The following is a 22,404-nucleotide window of genomic DNA, read 5'->3' on the forward strand; positions in this document are numbered from 1 at the left end:
CTGCAGAGGTTTCAGGCTGATAGACCTGACCGTTGTCCAACGGAGAAACTGTTTGTCCCTGATAGATGGACTAGTAGAGTTATCTCTGAGGTTCATTGTTCGGTGTTGGCTGGTCATCCTGGAATCTTTGGTACCAGAGATTTGGTGGCCAGATCCTTTTGGTGGCCTTCTTTGTCACGGGATGTGCATTCTTTTGTGCAGTCCTGTGGGACTTGTGCTCGGGCTAAGCCCTGCTATTCTCGTGCCAGTGGGTTGCTTTTGCCCTTGCCGGTCCCGAAGAGGCCCTGGACGCATATTTCCATGGATTTTATTTCTGATCTCCCTGTTTCTCAAAGGATGTCGGTCATTTGGGTGGTTTGTGATCGCTTCTCTAAGATGGTCCATTTGGTACGCTTGTCTAAATTGCCTTCCTCCTCTGATTTGGTGCCATTGTTTTTCCAGCATGTGGTTCGTTTGCATGGCATTCCGGAGAACATCGTCTCGGACAGAGGTTCCCAGTTTGTGTCAAGGTTTTGGCGGTCCTTTTGTGCTAAGATGGGCATTGATTTGTCTTTTTCTTCAGCTTTCCATCCTCAGACTAATGGCCAAACCGAACGAACTAATCAGACTTTGGAAACATATCTGAGATGCTTTGTTTCTGCTGATCAGGATGATTGGGTGTCCTTCTTGCCTTTGGCTGAGTTCGCCCTTAATAATCGGGCCAGCTCGGCTACTTTGGTTTCTCCTTTTTTCTGCAATTCTGGTTTCCATCCTCGTTTCTCTTCAGGGCAGGTTGAGCCTTCGGACTGTCCTGGTGTGGATACTGTGGTGGACAGGTTGCAGCAGATTTGGACTCATGTGGTGGACAATTTGACATTGTCCCAGGAGAAGGCTCAACGTTTCGCTAACCGCCGGCGCTGTGTTGGTCCCCGACTTCGGGTTGGGGATTTGGTTTGGTTGTCATCTCGTCTTATTCCTATGAAGGTTTCCTCTCCTAAGTTTAAGCCTCGTTTCATTGGGCCATATAAGATTTCTGAAATTCTTAATCCTGTGTCATTTCGTTTGGACCTTCCAGCTTCTTTTGCCATCCATAATGTGTTCCATAGGTCGTTGTTGCGGAGATATACGTGGCGCCTATGGTCCCCTCCGTTGATCCTCCTGCCCCGGTGTTGGTCGAGGGGGAGTTGGAGTATGTGGTGGAGAAGATTTTGGATTCTCGTGTTTCAAGACGGAAACTCCAGTGCCTGGTCAAGTGGAAGGGTTATGGTCAGGAGGATAATTCCTGGGTTTTTACCTCTGATGTTCATGCTGCCGATCTAGTTCGTGCCTTTCATTTGGCTCATCCTGATCGGCCTGGGGGCTCTGGTGAGGGTTCGGTGACCCCTCCTCAAAGGGGGGTACTGTTGTGAATTCTGTTGTCGAGCTCCCTCCTGTGGTCATGAATGGTACTTCGGTAAGTTCTGTCCGTGGGCTCCCTCTGGTGGCTGTGAGTGGAGCTGCTGCTTCTGAGGTTCCTTACACAGGTGACCGGGTTTATCCTTTGGTTTGCTGCTCTATTTAACTCCACTTAGATCGTTACTCTATGCCAGCTGTCAATGTTTCTGCATTGGTTCAGTTCGCTCTTGTATCTTTCTGGTGACCTGTTTCCGCCAGCAAAAGTTAAGTTCCTGATAGTAACTAATTCGTTCATTGTTTTCTTGTCCAGCTGGATATCATGATTTTGTCTTGCTAGCTGGAAGCTCTGGGATGCAGAGTGGCAGCTCCGCACCGTTAGTCGGTGCGGAGGTCTTTTTGCACACTCTGCGTGGTCTTTTGTAGTTTTTTGTGCTGATCGCAAAGCTACCTTTCTTATCCTCTGTCTATTTAGTTAGTCTGGCCTCCCTTTGCTGAAACCTGTTTCATTTCTGCGTTTGTGACTTTCATCTTTACTCACAGTCAATATATGTGGGGGGCTGCCTTTTCCTTTGGGGAACTTCTCTGAGGCAAGGTAGGCTTTATTCTCTATCTCTAGGGCTAGCTAGTTCTTAGGCTGTGACGAGACGCCTAGGGAGCGTCAGGAGCGCTCCACGGCTATTTCTAGTGTGTGTGATAGGATTAGGGATTGCGGTCAGCAGAGCTCCCACATCCCAGAGCTTGTCCTGCATGAGTTTTAACTATCAGGTCATTCCGGGTGCTCCTAACCACCAGGTCATAACAATTCCTGCCACACTGGAGGAGCTCATAGCTATATCAACTTGCATCGACCTTCGTTTTCACAAGCGAAGGTTGGAGCAAGCCCAGTGTAGGCAGAGGTTTCGGCTGGCTCCCACCATCGCCAAACCTTTGGAATCTTCAGTCCAGGCGCCTGTGTCACATGAGGCCATAGAGGTGGCACGAGCGGGATCTAAGTCCCGGTCTGCTCATGCACTTAAGGTCTGTCATGTTTGCCAGCAGTCAGGACATCTTGCCTCCAGGTGTCCTCAGCGATGTGGGGAACGTCAACATCTAGTGGCAGTTGGAGGAGGTACACTAGACATTTTCCTCTAAGTTGTCCTTCAAGGGGACAATTACCATAGGCCCATCCCCTTTGATGGTAGAGCTTTGCATGGACTCTGGGGCAGAGGGTTATTTTATGTCATCCGCTTTCGCTCAGCGACACGCAATACCCCTGGTGATGCTCACCAAACCAGTAACCATTTGAGTGGTAAATGCGTCGACACTACCCTCCCAGATTACACACCAAACCATTCCTTTCACTTTTTCTATGTCTCCCTCACATCAGGAAATTATCTCTCTATTAGTCATTCCTGAGGGAATTGATGAGATCCTGTTGGGGATACCATGGCTACACTATCATTTTCTCCATATAGAGTGGTCCTCAGGGAGAATTTTGGGATGAAGTAAATCCTGTGAGGGTAGATGTCAGAGGGAGTGCGTTTAGGTTGCTACCACAGAGGTACCCACAGATCTTTCCTCTCTCCTCAAGCACTATTGACCTATGCGGACGTGTTCTCCAAAAGGGCTGCGGAGACCCTTCTGCCTCACCGCCCCTATGACTGTCCTATTGACCTCGTGCCTGGTGCAGAGCCTCCCCTGGGTCGAGTCTATCCGTTATCTCTCCCGGAGATGGAGGCAATGTCTCAGTACATCCAAGAGAATCTGGCAAGAGGATTCATTAGGAAGTCAGTGTCATCTGCAGTTGCTGGGTTCTTCTTTGTGCAGAAGAAGAGTGGAGAACTACATCCATGCATAGACTACATGGGTGTTAATGCCATCACCGTTAGGAATAAGTACCCACTACCCCTGATACCTGAGCTCTTTGATAGGCTACGGGGAACAAGGGTATTTACTAAACTAGATCTGCGGGGTGCTTACAACCTTATTCGCATCGGTGAAGGGGACGAATGGAAGATGGCTTTTAACACCAGGGATGGGCACTATGAATACCTGGTGATGCCCTTCGGGCTCTGTAAGCAGGAGTCCTTGCCTTTCCTTGGTTATATCATCTCTGCCCAGGGATTGGCTATGGATCCTGCCAAACTACAGGCTGTGATGGACTGGCAGGAACACCTGTTATGATCTGGTGGTTTAGGAGCAACATGGAACATGGAAGTTTTCGCCTGCTCAACGCAATTATGATGTCGGCAATTGGGAGTTGTTGGCTATGAAGTGGGCGTTTGAGGAGTGGCGACATTGGCTTGAGGGAGCTAAGCACTGTATTGTGGTCTTGACCGATCATAATAATTTGATTTACCTCGAGTCTGCCAAACGGCTGAATCCTAGACAGGCTCGATGGTCCTTGTTTTTTTCCCGTTTTGATTTCGTGGTCTCGTACCTTCCGGGTTCTAAGAATATTAAGGCTGATGCCCTCTCTAGGAGTTTTTTGCCTGATTCTCCTGAGGTCTTGGAACCGGTCGGTATTCTGAAAGAAGGGGTGGTCCTTTCCGCCATTTCCCCTGATTTATGACGGGTTCTTCAGGAATTTCAGGCTGACAAACCTGACCGCTGTCCTGTGGGGAAACTGTTTGTTCCTGACAGATGGACTAGTAGAGTGATTTCTGAGGTTCACTGTTCCGTGTTGGCTGGTCATCCTGGCATTTTTGGTACCAGAGACTTGGTTGGTAGGTCCTTTTGGTGGCCTTCTTTGTTGCGTGATGTGCATACTTTTGTGCAGTCCTGTGGGATTTGTGCGCAGGCCAAGCCTTGTTGCTCCCGTGCTAGTGGGTTGCTTTTGCCATTGCCGGTCCCTGAGAGGCCCTGGACGCATATTTCTATGGATATTATTTCCGATCTTCCTGTTTCCCAGAAGATGTCTGTTATCTGGGTTGTTTGTGACCGATTCTCTAAGATGGTTCATTTGGTGCCTTTGCCTAAATTACCTTCCTCTTCGGATTTGGTTCCGTTGTTTTTTCAGCATGTGGTCCGTTTGCATGGTATTCCGGAGAATATTGTGTCCGACAGAGGTTCCCAGTTTGTTTCTAGGTTTTGGCGGGCCTTTTGTGCTAAGCTGGGCATTGATTTGTCTTTTTCTCCTGCATTTCATCCTCAGACAAATGGCCAGACCGAGTGAAATAATCAGACTTTGGAGACTTATTTGAGATGCTTTGTGTCTGCTGATCAGGATGATTGGGTGGCTTTCTTGCCATTGGCCGAGTTTGCCCTTAATAATCAGGCTAGTTCGGCTACTTTGGTTTCGCCTTTCTTTTGGAATTTTGGTTTTCATCCTCGTTTTTCTTCTGGGCAGGTTGAGCCTTCTGACTGTCCTGGAGAAGATTTTGGATTCCCGTTTTTCGAGGCGGAAGCTTCAGTACCTTGTCAAATGGAAGGGTTATGGCCAGGAGGACAATTCTTGGGTTTTTGCCTCTGATGTCCATGCCGCTGATTTGGTTCGTACTTTTCATCTGGCTCATCCTGATCGGCCTGGGGCTCTGGTGAGGGTTCGGTGACCCCTCCTCAAAGGGGGGGGTACTGTTGTGAATTCTGCTTTTGGGCTCCCTCCGGTGGTTGTTAATGGTAATGCAGTTGTCCCAGGCCTGCAGTCTTGGACAGGTGTATCTGCTCATTGCAATACTGACTGGGGTATTTAGGTTTGCAGGACTCATTAGTCCCTGCCAGTTTTCAATGTTTCTTGGGAAGTGTTGGATCTCTCCTGGCCTCTCCTGCTTAGCTGCCAATTCAGCAAAGATAAGTGTCTGTTTCTTTTTCTGTGGCACACATGCAGTGTGCTTATATTTCAGTGCTATTCATTTGTTTTTCTATTGTCCAGCTTAGACTGTGTCAGTGTTTTCTCAGTCTGGTTGGATTCTTTGGAGTTGCAGATATACGCTCCACACCTTTAGTTAGGTGGTGGAGTTTTTTGTATTTTCTGCTGTGGATATTTTGGAAGGATTTTATGACTGAAAGCTTAGTATCCTGTCCTGTCCTTTCCTATTTAGCAAGAAGTGGCCTCTTTTGCTAATCCTGTTTTCTGCCTGCGTGTGTCTTTTCCTCTACTTCTCACAGTCATTATTTGTGGGGGGCTGCCTATCCTTTGGGGATCTGCTCTGAGGCAAGATAGTATTCCTATTTCCATCTTTAGGGGTATTTAGTTCTCTGGCTGTGTCGAGGTGTCTAGGTTTTGTTAGGCACACCCCACGGCTACTTCTAGTTGCGGTGATAAGATCAGGGTTTGCGGTCAGTATAGTTACCACCTACTCCAGTGAAAGTTTTCATGCTGCCCCAAGGTCACCTGATCATAACAGTCTCCAAGGCCTTTAACTCCATTAAGTCACACTTCGCTAGCGCTCCCATTCTACATCGCCCTGATGTTGATAAGCTGTTTATTATGGAGGTGGATGCCTCATCCGTAGGTGCTGGAGCATTCCTCTTCCAAAAGGATGCTCAAGGTCGGAAGCATCCTTGCTTCTTCTTCTCCAAGACCTTCACACCAGCGGAGAGGAATTATTCCATCGGGGACAGGGAGTTGCTAGCCAAGAAGTTGGCTTTCTCAGAGTGCAGACACCTCCTGGAGGGGGCTCGCTTTCCCTTCCAAGTTTTAACAGAACACAAACATTTGGTGTACCTACAGACATCCATGTGGCTAAATTCTCACCAGGCCAGATGGTCCCTGTTCTTCTCCCGGTTCCATTTCACCCTCCATTTCCACTCCAGGGAAAAGAACTTTTGTGCCGTCGCTCTCTCTCGCTCCATTGTGTCATCTGAGGAGGAGGAAGAGGAGCCTTCGCTTATTGTCCCTTCTGAGAGCCTGAGAACTGTGGCTCTGGTTTCGCTAGAGTCTGTGCCCCTGGGCAAAACCTTTGTACCATCTCATTTGCGACCAGAGAAGTTCTCTCTTGGGCTCACTCGTCCATGGTGGGTGGACACTTTGGGACCAAAAGGACATCTGAGCTTCTGGCGAGGACATACTGGTGTCCGCATATGGCCCGTGACGTCGGAGACTATATTCGGGCATGTGTCTCCTGTGCCAAGAATAAATCTCCTCGACAATGGCCAGCTGGGTTACTTTATCCCCTGCCGGTGGCAGACAGGCCCTGGAAGATGGTTGGGATGAACTTTGTGGTGGGCTTACCCAAGTCCCATGGCTGCACCATCATTTGGGTAATCACCGACCATTTTTCTAAAATGGTGCACTTGGTGCCGCTTCCACGGCTACCTTCTGCATGGGGCATGGCAGCATTGTTTATAAAACACATTTTCTGCCTACATGGCATGCCGGACAAAATTGTCAGTGATCGGGGTCCCCAGTTTGCGTCTCGGTTCGGGAGAGAGCTTTGTCATCTTCTCAGCATCTAGTTGAATCTCTCTTCAGCATACCATCCCGAGATGAATGGGTTGGTAGAGAGGGCCAACCAGACCTTGGTCACATATACGACATTTTGTTTCAGCCAGGCAGGATGACTGGGCATCCTGGCTACCGTGGGCGGAGTTTGCGCTGAACAACGCCGTAGCCAACTCCACTGGGCAGACCCCATTCCTCCTTAACTATGGTCAGCATCCGCGGGTTCCTGTGCCTATTCCAGGGTGGCAGACTGGGCAGTGGAGGCATGGGACATTTGTGACCACACTCAGGATGCCATCCGGGCCTCCAAGGAGAGAATGAGGTTCTCCGCCGATGCACATTGGTGCCCCGCTCCGACCTTTGCTCCTGGTGATTTAGTGTGGCTCTCTGCCCGTAACATCAGGCTGCGAGTTGAGTCCACTAAGTTTGAACCTCGCTACTTTGGTCCCTTCCAGGTCCTGGAACAGGTTAACCCTGTGGTCTACCATCTGGCCCTTCCTCCATGCTTAGGTATCACCGACACATTTCATGTGTCCCTCTTAAAGCCCGTACACATATCCCAGATTTCAGAGTCATCTGCCGGGACATCGGGTTCATCTACGGATGATTACGAGGTGAATGCTATCTTAGGGTGTAATGTGGTACGTGGTAAAAAATTTTATTTGATGGATTGGAAGGGTTATGGACCAGAGGACAGGTCCAAGGATGGGTGGCATGCTAGGTGTCGAGTTCCCGCCTCTGCACAGGGAGAATCTCAAACCATCTCCACTGCGGTCTCCCATTTTTCTCCAGCCGCAGTGGTTCCGGCTCAGCAGACACATCGGTCCCAGCGTCTGGCTCAGGCTGATACTGAGCGATTGTTACTGCTGCCCTTCCAGGCTCTGCCTTTGTAACCTGCACTGATCAGCAGCGAGCAGGTCTTTCTGGGACTAAAGGTACCGTCACATTAAGCGACGCTGCAGCGATATAGGCAACGATGTCGATCGCTGCAGCGTCGCTGTTTCGTTACTGTGTGGTCGCTGGAGAGCTGTCACACAGACAGCTCTCCAGCGACCAACGATGCCGAAGTCCCCTGGTAACCAGGGTAAACATCGGGTTACTAAGCGCAGGGCCACGCTTAGTAACCCGATGTTTACCCTGGTTACCATTGTAAATTTTAAAAAAAACAAACAGTACATACTTACATTCCGGTGTCTGTCCCCTCGCCGTCAGCTTCCCGCACTGACTGTGAGCGCCGGCCGGCCGTAAAGCAGAGCGGTGACGTCACCGCTGTGCGTTACGGCCGGACGATGCTCACAGTCAGTGCGGGAAGCTGACGGCGAGGGGACAGACACTGGAATGTAAGTATGTACTTTTTTTTTTTTTTTTTTTTACATTTACAATGGTAACCAGGGTAAACATCGGGTCACTAAGCGTGGCCCTGCGCTTAGTAACCCGATGTTTACCCTGGTTGCCAGTGAAGACATCGCTGAATTGGCGTCACACACGCCGATTCAGCAATGTCTGCGGGAGATCCAGCGATGAAATAAAGTTCTGGCCTTTCTGCTCTGACCAACGATGTCACAGCAGAATCCAGATCGCTGCTGCGTGTCAAACACAACGATATCGCTATCCAGGATGCTGCAACGTCACGGATCGCTAGTGATATCGTTGTTAAGTTGTTCAGTGTGAAGGTACCTTAAGTCCTGCTTTTCCCATACTGAGCATGCCCACGGGACGACCTTCCATTGGAGGTCAGGGGTCACATGCTCAGGTCCTGTTGCGGCTCCTATTGGACCATCTGGAAGGTCTTGTAGCACTGCTGCTATAAAAGGTTTGCATGGCCGAGCGGCCATGCGCTAGTGTAGACTTGAAAACATGTGTGTATTGATATGTGAAAGTCCCTCATTAATCATCACCTCCCTTGTGTATGACTGCTCGCGTAAGGAGGATGATTGCTATCTAGCACCCGGCTGAGCCATCAGTACTTAACACACAATACAGCATCTATTGCTGTGACCGCCATTGCAGCGCCGTGCGCTATTAGAGCGCTCTCCTGACCCAAGTCTGGGTGGTTAGTGGCGTCCGCCAGAGCGGCACTGCACGCACTCTTGTGCATAAAGATTATTATTTAAGTTATACTCTGACACCCACTAGCGGTGTCGAGCGCAAGTGGTCTAGACGAACTCTTATCCTGAGTTTTGGGATTGAGTTCTGTGACTCCTTGCTTGCGCTTTTTGTGCGGTACCGTGGCCCTGTGACGCAACAGGGTTCGCTTCTTTCATACAGGGTGAAGCTAACCCGTGTGTGTGTATCCTCATTGTACCGCCATATAGTCCGGCATTACTCAGCAGCAGGTTCCATCTCTGCACGGTGGACCCCGGGCTGCGAACGCACCTTTTATCATCTCTCTAATTATTTGGTGTGTTCCGCTAGCCCTAACAGCGTCCTTCACATGGTCAGCCAGCCCCCTCCAAAATACCAGGATGAGGGCTTTATCAGACCACTCAAGCTCAGACGCTAATGTCTGGAAGTGGACGGCAAAATGGCTGACCATGGTCGAACCCTGAGTCAATGCCAGCAGTTGGAGCCCAGTATCATGGGTGACTCGAGGTCCCAAAAAGACCGGTTTCAGAGTGCCCAGAAACCGAGGAACACACTCTCCTCCGCACCACATGATCGTTGCGCTCCCACAACGGCATAGCCCACTCCAAAGCTCTGTCCGACAGAAGAGAGATTATGAATCCCACCTTTGCCCGCTCCATGGGAAAACGTGCAGCCAGAAGCTCGAGGTGTATACCACACTGGCTCGCAAAACCCCTACAGGATTTACAGTCACCAGAGTATTTTTCGGGCAGCGGGAGGTGAGATAAGGTCGGAACAGAGGTGGCAGTGGGTAACGAATCTGGTGTAAAAATGAATATGCTTCAAAAAAGAGATGTAGATCCTGAAATAATCTCTTTAATTATAGAAAGTCTGGATTTCATTTTATCTAATAATTCTTTTAAATTCATGGATAAATGGTATACACTATTAATTGGAACAGCAATGGGTACGCCCACCTCTTGTACATATGCAAACCTTTTTCTAGCAATTTTTGAGGATACTTATGTTAATAACAGTAATAATCCTTTTTTGAAGCAAATTCGTTTTTACACCAGATTCGTTGATGACATCATGATAATTTGGGATGGTAATGAAGCTGAGTTTAATGACTTCGTTAAGTATTTGAATATCTCTAACAACGAGAATATGAAGTTTACCTCCTGTTATGGGCATAATAATATCGAGTATCTAGATGTAAAAATAGAAATTGCTGAAGGGAACATACTAACAAAGATCTTTAGGAAACAGACAGCAACAAATAATATACTACATTTTGAAAGCCCTCACCCGTTCCACACGAAAAGGGGTTTACCGTACAACCAAATGGCCAGATTAAGTAAAATCAATAGTAGTAATGAAATATTTAATGAGCAAATTAGTGAACTTAAATCCCGCTTCATAAAAAGAGGCTATCCTCCACAACTATTGAAAGAAGCTGAGACTCATATAGATAAATTTACGCAACAAGATTTTCTGAAAAGAAAAAGTAAAAGAACGAATGAAGTTTGCGTAGAAAGTACAAACAATTTTTCCTTTTGCTTCAAGCACAGTAATTTGGACAAAGTTATCCACACTTCTATTCGAAAAAAATTGGCACGTATTACAAACTGATAAAGTTCTAACATCGATATATACTAATGCTCCAAAGTTTGCATATAAACGTGCCCATAATTTGGCGGATTTATTGGTGCATAATAGAATAACTACCCCTAGAACTACTTGGCTATCTAGCAACGCACCAGTCGGAAATAATAAATGCGGCAATTGTAGATTTTGTCACCTCCACATAATAAAAAATCCTCTACAAATAGGTTCCATTACCCATGTCGTGAAAGATTTCATTTTTTGTAAAAGTAAATTTGTTGTTTATGTTTTGTTCTGTCCTTGTCGATATTTTTATATTGGTAAAACAATAAGACCTTTGATCGTGAGATTCAAAGAACATTATAACTCAATTAGAACTGGTAAAGGCTGCCTGAGATTAATCGAGCACATGAGAGACAAACATGATGCAAACCCTGACTTGCTTAGATTCGCCGGCATCGAATTAGTTAAATATCCTCTGCAAGAAGGAGATCAAAATAAAATTCTATTACAAAAAGAAGCTAAATGGATTCTAAACGCAAACGCACAGGGACCGATTGGACTAAACGATAGGCTCGACATGTCCGTATTTTTATAAGAGGTTTAAAAGGTTAGAGTACTAATATATTTTGATTATTCGTAAAAGAAATTTTGCAAGTATAATGATACTGTATACGATAGTATATTTAAATAGATCGTTTAAACGAGAAATCCTGCAGGATTGTATGTCTGTACGTAGATTACTTTATTATATGTCACAGTTATGTATTATTCACTATGTTATTCACATTTCTTAATTATGTACACACGTCAGAGATCCTTTAAAAGGAAATGACGTGGTGTAATCTACCACCTGGACCCGTCGAAGCACTTAGTGTGCGAAACGGCCGTCGTCCGTACTCCAATACCGCACCCTCCTTTGTACCTGATGTCCTGACGGATGTATTCCACACATTTTCTTCAATAAAGTTCACGATTCCCACTGCTATTCAGGGGTGAGTGCCGCATATTTTCTCTTCTCTGACTATTTATGGGTCTACCATACTATGTGGAGGACTATTTGTTGGGCCATCAGACTATGTGGAGAGGAATGGGGTTATTTATGGGGCCATCATAATATGTTGAGAACTCTTTTGCTATAGGGCCCTATGATTTCTATGTACGTCCCTGGCAACATATGTCCATTTAAGAACAACAGTAATGATAGCAATAAAAATACCAAAGATAATTGCATAGTTGCACTGTGTTAAAACAAATAAAATAAGAAGTATTACCTCAACTAGATATGAAACCACAAATAGAGCAGCCACCATTATTATGGTATTCCTCCTCCAGTAATATGGTGTGCAGACAAGCTGAGCAGGAAATAAACAAGACTGATATTATATGTTTCATTATTCTAGCAATTAACACAATTGTCACTTATGTCATTTGCTGGTTTAATTAGGGTCCAACAAAAGGATTATAAAGCGGTAAAAAACAAAATAACATTTAGTTAGTAGAAGTCGGATAGAAAATACAAACCAGAATATCCTCTGTACAGTAAAATAAGTTGTTCTGAACCTATTGACATGTATATATATATATATATATATATATGTTTGATCGGATCCTGATCAAAAGTTCACATACGCTAGTAATGTTGGCCTGATAACATGCACAGAAGTTGACACAAATTTATGTGAATGGCTACTCAGGTAACATCCTCACCTGAATAATTCCGGAAATGCTCAGTGCTCACCGTGTACACTGAGCACAGTGAAACTCGGGCAAGTATCGAGTGATCGAAAAAAGATGTTCATTCGCTCATCACAAATGAACATCTGTTCTTTTTTCAGGCCAACAGAGCTATCAGTGCCATCGGGTTTGTTACCGCAGCTGCTGGAGCTTTCTCACTTCTTAGCATATTTCAAAATAAACAAGACAAGGAAAATATTGATAAGGAATAAATAAACTGAAATTTAGCACAATAAAAACGTAGACCAAATCTATTTAATTGATCAATATTTTTAACCCCTTAAGCCCCAAGGGTGGTTTGCACGTTAATGACCGGGCCAATTTTTACAATTCTGACCACTGTCCCTTTATGAGGTTATAACTCTGGAACGCTTCAATGGATCTTGGCGATTCTGACCTTGTTTTCTCATGACATATTGTACTTCATGATAATGGTAAAATTTCTTCGATATAACTTGCGTTTATTTGTGAAAAAAATGGAAATTTGGCGAAAATTTCGAAAATTTCGCAATTTTCCAACTTTGAATTTTAATGCCCTTAAATCACAGATATATGTCATGTAAAATAATTAATAAGTAACATTTCCCACATGTCTACTTTACAACAGCACAATTTTGGAACGCAAACATTTTTTTTTTAGGAAGTTATAAGAGTTAAAAGTTGACCAGCAATTTCTCGTTTTTACACCAATATTTTTTAGGGACCATATCACATTTGAAGTCATTTTGAGGGGTCTATATGATAGAAAAAAACCAAATGTGACACCATTCTAAAAACTGCACCCCTCAAGGTGCTCAGAACCACATTCAAGAAGTTTATTAATCATTCAGGTATTTTACAGGAATTTTTGGAATGTTTTAAAAAAAATTAATATTTAACTTTTTTCACAAAAAAATTATTTCAGCTCCAATTTGTTTTATTTTCCCAAGGGCAAGAGAAGAAATTGGACCCCAAAAGTTGTTGAGCCATTTGTTCTGAGTACGCTGATACCCCACATGTGGGGGTAAACCACTGTTTGGGCGCACGGCAGAGCAAGGAAGGGAAGGAGCGCCGTTTGACTTTTCAATGCAAAATTGACTGGAATTGAGATGGGACACCATGTTGCGTTTGGAGAGCCCCTGATGTGACTAAACATTGAAACTCCCCACAAGTGACACCATTTTGGAAAGTAGACCCCCTAAGGAACTTATCTAGAAGTGTGGTGAGCACTTTAACCCACCAAGTGCTTCACAGAAGTTTATAATGCAGAGCCGTAAAAATAAAAAATCATATTTTTTCACAAATATGAATTTTTGCCCCTAATTTTTATTTTCATAAAGGTAAGAGAAGAAATTGGACCCTAACAGGTGTTGTGCCATTTGTTCTGAGTATGCCGATACCCCACATGTGGGGGTAAACCACTGTTTGGGCGCATGGCAGAGCTCGGAAGGGAAAGAGCGCCGTTTGACCTTTCAATACAAAATTGACTGGAATTGAGATAGGACTCCATGTTGCGTTTGGAGAGCCCCTGATGTGCCTAAACATTGAAACCCCCCACAAGTGACACCATTTTGGAAAGTAGACCCCCTAAGGAACTTATCTAGTTGTGTGGTGAGCACTTTAACCCACCAAGTGCTTCACAGAAGTTTATAATGCAGAGCCGTAAAAATAAAAAATCATATTTTTTCACAAATATCAATTTTCGCCCCTAATTTTTATTTTCATAAGGGTAAGAGAAGAAATTGGACCCCAAAAGTTGTTGAGCCATTTGTTCTGAGTATGCCAATACCTCACATGTGGGGGTAAACCACTGTTTGGGCGCATGGCAGAGCCCGGAACGGAAGGAGCGCCATTTGACTTTTCAATGCAAAATTGACTTGAATTGAGATGGGACACCATGTCACATTTAGAGAGCCCCTGATGGCCCTAAACATTGAAACCCCCCACAAGTGACACCATTTTGGACAGTAGACCCCCTAATGAACTTATCTAGCTGTGTTTTGACAGCTTTGAACCCCCAAGTGTTTCACTACAGTTTATAATGCAGAGCCGTGAAAATAAAAATTATTTTTTTTTCACAAAAATTATACTTTAGCCCCCAATTTTCTATTTTCCCAAGGGTAACAGGAGACATTCGACCCCAAAAGTTGTTATCCAATTTGTCTTGAGTACGCTGATACCTCATATGTGGGGGGGAACCATCGTTTGGGCGCATGGCAGAGCTCGGAAGGGAAGGAGCGCCATTTGGAATGCAGAATTAGATGGAATGGTCTGCAGGCGTCACGATGCATTTGCAGAGCCCCTGATGCACCTAAACAGTAGAAACTCCCCATAAGTGACACCATTTTGGAAAATAGACCCCCTAATGAACTTATCTAGATGTATTTTGACAGCTTTGAACCCCCAAGTGATTCACTACAGTTTATAACGCAGAGTCGTGAAAATAAAAATTATTTTTTTCCCACAAAATGTTTTTTTAGACCCCCAAATTGTTATTTTCCCAAGGGTAAAAAGAGAAATTGGACCCTAATAGTTGTTGTCCAATTTGTCCTGAGTATGCTGATACCCCATATGTTGGGGTAAACCCCTGTTTGGGCGCACGGGAGAGCTCGGAAGGGAAGGGCCACTGTTTTACTTTTTCAACGCAGAATTGGCTGGAATTGAGATCGGACGCCATGTCGCGTTTGGAGAGCCCTGATGTGCCTAAACAGTGGAAACCCCCAATTCTAACTGAAACCCTTACCCCAACACACCCCTAACCCTAATCCCAACCATAACCCTAACCACACCTCTAACCCTGACACACCCCTCACCCTAATCCCAACCGTAAATGTAACCCTAACCCTAACTTTAGCCATAACCCTAACTTTAGCCCCAACCCTAACTTTAGCCCCAACCCTAACTTTAGCCCCAACCCTAACTCTAACTTTAGCCCCAACCCTAACCCTAGCCCCAACCCTAACCCCAACCCTAGCCCTAACCCTAGCCCGAACCCTAGCCCTAACCCTAACCCTAATGGGAAAATGGAAATAAATACATTTTTTAATTTTTTTTATGTTTCCCTAACTAAGGGGGTGATGAAGGGGGGTGTTAGGGTTGGCGGAACGCACCAAATATATTGTTTATTAAATGAAATTGGTGCGTTCGCAACCCGGGATCCACCGTGCAGGAAAGTACCTGCTGCTAAAAAATGGCGGCTCTATATGGAGGTATATACCAACTCTGTTAGCTTCACAGAGTAACCGCGAGAGGCAGGCTCTGTGCCCTGTTAGACTTTCACAGAGGCACAGGCCAACTACCCAGATGTGAGCAGTGAGTGGTCATGCATGCATACACAATCTCCTCGCCGGAGGAGCCAGCATTCTGGGGGCTTATTTCAGCCGGGTCCCTGAACACACTTATACACAATCTCCTCGCCAGAGGTGCCAGCATTCTAGGGGCTTATTTCAGCCGGGTCCCTGAACACATACAAACGCATGACCACATTGGCGCAAAGCATATGACAAAAGACGATACTAGCGCATGGCCGTGCGGTCATTCGCAGTTTATATAGTTACAGCACAGGAAGCTGCTACCAAAGTTTTGCCCTTTCAGGACCTTCCTGGAGGACCAATGGGATGCGCTGCAGTACCTGAACATGTGACCGAACATGTGACCCTCGACCTCCAATGGGAGACCTTGCCCTGGGCATGCTCAGTGTGTGTAAATAAGGACTTAGTCCCAGAGAGACCTGCTCGCCGCAGATCAGTGCAGGGTACCATAGGAAAGCCAGAAAAGGCAGTAGTGACCCTATGCACCGAATCAGCCTCAGCGAGACGCTGGGAGCGACATCTCCGCTGAGCAGACCCCACTGCGGCCGATGCTGAATGGGAGACCGCAGCAGACACGGATCGAGATTCCCCCTGTGCAGCAGAGGAAACTCGACTCCTAACAGGGGGTTTGATTTACTTTTATAGTGGGTTTTTTAGCGGATTTTTATGATTGGCAGCCGTCACACACTAAAAGACTCCTTTCATTGCAAAAAATATTTTTTGCGTTACCACATTTTAAGACCTAAAATTTTTCCATATTTTGGTCCACAGAGTCATGTGAGGTTTTGTTTTTTGCGGCACGAGTTGACGTTTTTATTGGTAACATTTTCAGGCACGTGACTTTTTTGATCGCTTTTTATTCCGATTTTTGTGAGGCAGAATGACAAAAAAACAGCTATTCGTGAATTTCTTTTGGGGGGGCGTTTATACCGTTCCACGTTTGGTAAAATGGATAAGGCAGTTTTATTCTTCGGGTCAGTACATTTACAGCGACACCTCATTTATATCATTTTTTTTATGTTTTGGCGCTTTTTATATGATAAAAACTATTTTGTAGAAAAAATCATTATTTTTGCATCGCTTTATTCTCAGGACTGTAACTTTTTTATTTTTTCGCTGATGATACTGTGGCTCGTTTTTTGCGGGACAAGATGATGTTTTCAGCGGTACCATGGCTATTTATATCCATCTTTTTGATCGCGTGCTATTCCACTTTTGTTCGGCAGTATGATAATAAAGCCTCGTTTTTTTTTTTTACGGTGTTCACTGAAGGGGTTAACTAGTGGGGCAGTTTTATAGGTCGGGTCATTATGGATGCGGCAATACTAAATATGTGTACTTTTATTGTTTTTTTTATTTAGATAAAGAAATGTATTTATGGGAACAATATCTATATATATAATTGTCTAAGGGTTTTTCCGTCTGTCTGTCTGTCTGTCTGTCTGTCTGTCTGTCTGTCCTGGAAATCCCGGCTCTCTGATTAGAATCGGGCCACAATCTAGTATATATATTTTTTTCTTTATTTAGGAATTTAAAAAAAAATTTTTTTACACATCTAAAAATTTTTTTTTTACTTTGTCCCAGGGGGGACATCACTGTATAGTGACAGATCGCTGATCTGACACTTTGCAGAGCACTGTGTCAGATCAGCGATCTGGCGTGCCCTGCTGCTTGGTTACCAGAGCCTGCTCTGGACCCGGAAGTACTCCCTGCAGGACCTGGAAGTAGCCCCGTGGCCATTTTGGATCCGGGGCCAGCAGGGAGGAGACGCTCGGTACAAGGTGAGCACATCGCCTTGTACCGATCGTCTCAGGGAAGCCCGCAGGAAGCCCCCTCCCTGCGCGATGCTTCCCTATGCCCCCGGAACACTGCGATCATGTTTGATTGCGATGTGCCGGGGGTTAATGTGCCGGGAGCGGTCCGTGACCACTCCTGGCACATAGTGCCGGATGTCAGCAGCAATAGTCAGCTGACACCCGGCCGCGATCGGCCGCACTCCCCCCATGAGCGCGGCCGATCGCATATGACGTACTATCCCGTCGCTGGGAATTAAGTCCCAGGTCACCTTGATGGGATAGTACATCATATGGGATTTAGGGGTGAAAGAACATCCTTACGGCTCATGCTTCTGTACACCTGTGAAGCACAAGAAAAACTTCTGTTTTTAATTTAATGCATGCATTATAGTTTGTTTATTTCTTTGCTTTTCCGACTGATCTGCCATGTTGCTTTACATTAGTTATTTTACTTATTTCACAGATGTCATATGAATAAATCAAAACCTTTGAAAAAGAAACCAATCAGCCAAACAAGAATTGTCTAAATGTTAATGCTACAGAGGAACAGAAAATTGGAAAAGCATGCAACATTGGCTTCGATCAATTACTGAACATTATAATTACTCGATAATGGCGATGCCTATCACCAATCATCATCCCAAGCAAAGTTAAGAATATTTTCCCCTTTAAGCCAACCATCATTATGATTTTTAGAAGAAAAAAAAAGTTGATACTAATTGAAATATTTCACAAAATGTTAGTGTCTTTGGAGAGAAAGTCACTATGAAGAGCCTCTCTAATCTATCTTCATCCTTTCCATTTTTTACATGTAATGCCCATTAATGTTAACACATATTCAAAGCCCTTTCCTTTAGCAATAACATCTAATTACCAATTACCAATCATCTAATCATCTTCTTTAGAAGGTCAAACACTTTACACGTGGATGTATATTTTTGCAAATAACACACTTAGGAAGCATGGACTAGATTGCAATATTACAGAAGAGACTGTACACAATGCTAGGAATGTGAGAAAAATCAGCAATGCTCAGAGCATGAGAAAACTGCTCAACATTGGTCATTTTTCTCAATACGCTTCTGATCATAAAGCTCTTGTGATTACTCCCTTCCCAAATGTAATGTGCTACTGCAGTGCAGTATAGTGCTACCTCCACGAGAAGGTGCTGGGGAGGGAAGAGATGTTGCACACACAGGGTAGCAACACTGAGCAACAGCACAAGTGCCACAGGTAAAAAAAGAGTAGTCAGACAACCAGAATCGCAAACTATCAGGAGCCAAAGTACCAAAGATAACAGCAAAACACGTAGTCAGGGACAAGTAAGAAGTCAGAGCCTACCGGGAATGAGGTAACCAAAACGTGAGATGAAAGATGAAGTCAGAGTACAGACCAGAGTCAAAGCCAGTCAGCCAGTCTGACAGTGGTATCAGAGACAGAAAACAAAGGGCGAAGTCCAGAGATCAGGTTCAGTCATACATCGGTACAGGCAGTCAGAAGCATAGCACTAAGGTTTTCAGATCAGAGGCTCAAGCCAGGAAGCATGAACTATAGCAGACACTGGCCTGCAAGCTGAATTAGCTCAGCCAGTTTCAAAAGGAGGCAGAGAGGATTAACTCCCGCATGAGCATTCCAGAGACAAGACAGCTGAAAACAAACTCAGGACTGGATAATGACACCAACATAGTGATTTTCCATTTTTTTGCATTTTTGCTTTCTTCCTCCCCTTCTACTAAGATCATAAGTTTTTTTATTACTCCATTCACATAGTCACATGAGAGCTTTGATTTTTTGCCAAATGTTTTGTAATTTTAAATATCACCATTCATTTTACCATTCAGTGTAATGGAACACAGGAAAAATTACAAGTCAAGTGAGATGAAATTCTACACACAAAAAAAAAAACTATTGTTTCATAGGTTGTTTATTTACAGCAGTCATTGTTTGGCTGTGTCACCATGTTTAAAGGTCTGCAACATTTTCATTTTGAGCATGGAGAAAAGAAAGAAGACCAACGAACTGTCTGAGGACTTGAGAAACCAAATTGTGAGGAAGCATGAGCAATCTCAAGGCTACAAGTCCATCACCAAAGACCTGAATGTTCCTGTGTTTACCGTGCGCAGTGTCATCAAGAAGTTTAAAGCCCATGGCACTGTGGCTAACCTCCCTAGATGTGGACGGAAAAGAAAATTGACGAGAGATTTCAACGCAAGATTGTGCGGATGTTGGATTATAGAACCTTGACTAACATCCAAACAAGTTCAAGCTGCCCTGCAGTCCGAGGGTACAACAGTGTCAACCCATACTATTCATCAGCGTCTGAATGAAAAGGGACTGTATGGTAGGAGACCCAGGAAGACCCCACTTCTACACCCCGAGACATAAAAAAGCCAGGCTGGAGTTTGTCAAAACTTACCTAAAAAGCCTAAAACATTTTGGAAGAATGTTCTCTGGTCAGATGAGACAAAAGTAGAGCTTTTTGGGCAAAGGCATCAACATAGAGTTTATAGGAGAAAAAAAAGAGGCATTCAAAGAAAAGAACACGGTCCCTACAGTCAAACATGGCGGAGGTTTCCTGATGTTTTGGGGTTGCTTTGCTGCCTCTGGCAATGGACTGCTTGACCGTGTGCATGGCATAATGAAGTTAGAAGACTACCAACAAATTTTGCAGCATAATGTAGGGCCCAGTGTGAGAAAGCTGGGTCTCCCTCAGAGGTCATGGGTCTTCCAGCAGGACAATGACCCAAAACACACTTCAAAAAGCACTAGAAAATGGTTTGAGAGACTTCTAAGGTGGCCAGCAATGAGTCCAGACCTAAATCCCATAGAACACCTGTGGAGAGATCTAAAAATGGCAGTTTGGAGAAGGCACCCTTCAAATATCAGGGACCTGGAGCAGTTTGCCAAGAAGAATGGTCTACAATTCCAGCAGAGCATTGTAATAAACTCATTGATGGTTACCGGAAGCGGTTGGTCGCAGTTATTTTGGCTAAAGGTTGTGCAACCAAGTATTAGGCTGTTGTGAATTCTGTGGCAGAGCTCCCTCCTGTGGTCACGAGTGGTACTTCGGCTGATTCAGTCTGTGAGCTTCCGTTGGTGGAGGGGAGTGGTACTGCGGCTTCTGAGTTTCCTTCCTCAGGTGATGTGGTGAAGTCGTTAGGTGCTGCTCTATTTAACTCCACCTGGTGCTCTGATCCTGGCCTCCAGTCAATGTTCTAGTATTGGACCTGTTTCCTCCTGGATCGTTCCTGTGGCCTGCTGCTCTGCATAGCTAAGTTCCGCTTTTGCTATTTTGTTTGCTGCTTTTTCTGTCCAGCTTGCTTATTTGTTTTTTTTTCTTGCTTGCTGGAAGCTCTGGGACGCAGAGGGTGTACCTCCGTGCCGTTAGTTCGATACGGAGGGTCTTTTTGCCCCTTTGCGTGGTTTTTTGTAGGGTTTTGTGTTGACCGCAAAGTTACCTTTCCTATCCTCGCTCTGTTCAGAAAGTCGGGCCTCACTTTGCTAAATCCATTTCATCTCTACGTTTGTCTTTTCATCTTAACTCACAGTCATTATATGTGGGGGCTGCCTTTTCCTTTGGGGTATTTCTCTGAGGCAAGGTAGGCTTATTTTCTATCTTCAGGCTAGCTAGTTTCTCAGGCTGTGCCGAGTTGCATAGGGAGCGTTAGGCGCAATCCACGGCTGCCTCTAGTGTGGTTGGAGAGGATTAGGGATTGCGGTCAGCAGAGTTCCCACGTCTCAGAGCTCGTTCTATGTTTTTGGGTTATTGTCAGGTCACTGTATGTGCTCTGACTTCTATGTCCATTGTGGTACTGAATTACCTTATCATAACAGTACTGGAGGCCCAAAGTACTAATGATTCTCAATAGAGGGAAAAAAGAAGTTCTGAGACCATTTTTTTTTCTCTGCACTGTGTTTTGCCTTTTTTTTCCCCTAGACATTTGGGTGGTTCAGGACAAAGGTGTAGCGATGGACATTAAAGGTCTGTCTTCATGTGTGGATCAGCTCACGGCAAAAGTACAAAATATTCAAGACTTTGTGGTTCAGAATTCTATGTTAGAACCAAGAATTCCTATTCCTGATTTGTTTTTTGGAGATAGAACTAAATTTCTGAGTTTCAAAAATAATTGTAAACTATTTCTGGCTTTGAAACCTCGCTCCTCTGGTGGTGACCCAGTTCAACAAGTTAGGATCATTATTTCTTTTTTACGTGGTGACCCTCAGGACTGGGCATTTTCTCTTGCGTCAGGAGATCCTGCATTAAGTAATATCGATGCGTTTTTCCTGGTGCTCGGATTGCTGTACGATGAACCTAATTCAGTGGATCAGGCAGAGAAAAATTTGCAGGCTCTGTGTCAGGGTCAGGATGAGATAGAGGTATATTGTCAGAAATTTAGAAAGTGGTCCGTACTCACTCAATGGAATGAAGGTGCGCTCGCAGCTATTTTCAGAAAGGGTCTTTCTGAAGCCCTTAAGGATGTCATGGTGGGATTTCCTATGCCTGCTGGTCTGAATGAGTCTATGTCTTTGGCCATTCAGATCGGTCGACGCTTGCGTGAGCGTAAATCTGTGCACCATTTGGCGATATTATCTGAGCATAAACCTGAGCCTATGCAGTGCGATAGGACTTTGACCAGAGTTGAACGGCAAGAACACAGACGTCTGAATGGGCTGTGTTTCTACTGTGGTGATTCCACTCATGCTATCTCTGATTGTCCTAAGCGCACTAAGCGGTTCGCTAGGTCTGCCACCATTGGTACGGTACAGTCAAAATTTCTTTTGTCCGTTACCTTGATCTGCTCTTTGTCATCTTATTCTGTCATGGCATTTGTGGATTCAGGCGCTGCCCTGAATTTGATGGACTTGGAGTATGCTAGGCGTTGTGGGTTTTTCTTGGAGCCCTTGCAGTGTCCTATTCCATTGAGAGGAATTGATGCTACGCCTTTGGCCAAGAATAAGTCTCAGTACTGGACCCAGCTGACCATGTGCATGGCTCCTGCACATCACGAGGTTATTCGCTTTCTGGTGTTGCATAATCTGCATGATGTGGTCGTGTTGGGGTTGCCATGGCTACAAGTCCATAATCCAGTATTAGATTGGAAATCCATGTCTGTGTCCAGCTGGGGTTGTCAGGGGGTACATGGTGATGTCCCATTTCTTTCTATTTTGTCATCCA

General features: G+C 44.9%; 1 protein-coding gene across 3 annotated transcripts in view; it reads right to left on the reverse strand.

The window, feature by feature from the left end:
- The window catches only part of LOC138638124 (probable cation-transporting ATPase 13A4), a 581,505-nt gene that overhangs the window by 13,153 nt on the left and 545,948 nt on the right, over positions 1-22,404 (reverse strand). For 2 of the 3 annotated variants that reach the window (XM_069727151.1, XM_069727153.1), the window contains one exon: positions 11,680-11,760. The exons of the other annotated variant lie outside the window; for it this stretch is intronic. In XM_069727151.1, the coding sequence (XP_069583252.1) occupies positions 11,680-11,760 (81 nt within the window). The remainder of the gene's footprint in view (positions 1-11,679; positions 11,761-22,404) is intronic. 3 annotated transcript variants of the gene reach the window in all.

The sequence above is a fragment of the Ranitomeya imitator genome, chromosome 5 (genome assembly GCF_032444005.1).
Source record: "Ranitomeya imitator isolate aRanImi1 chromosome 5, aRanImi1.pri, whole genome shotgun sequence".
Taxonomy (NCBI): Eukaryota; Metazoa; Chordata; class Amphibia; order Anura; family Dendrobatidae; genus Ranitomeya; species Ranitomeya imitator.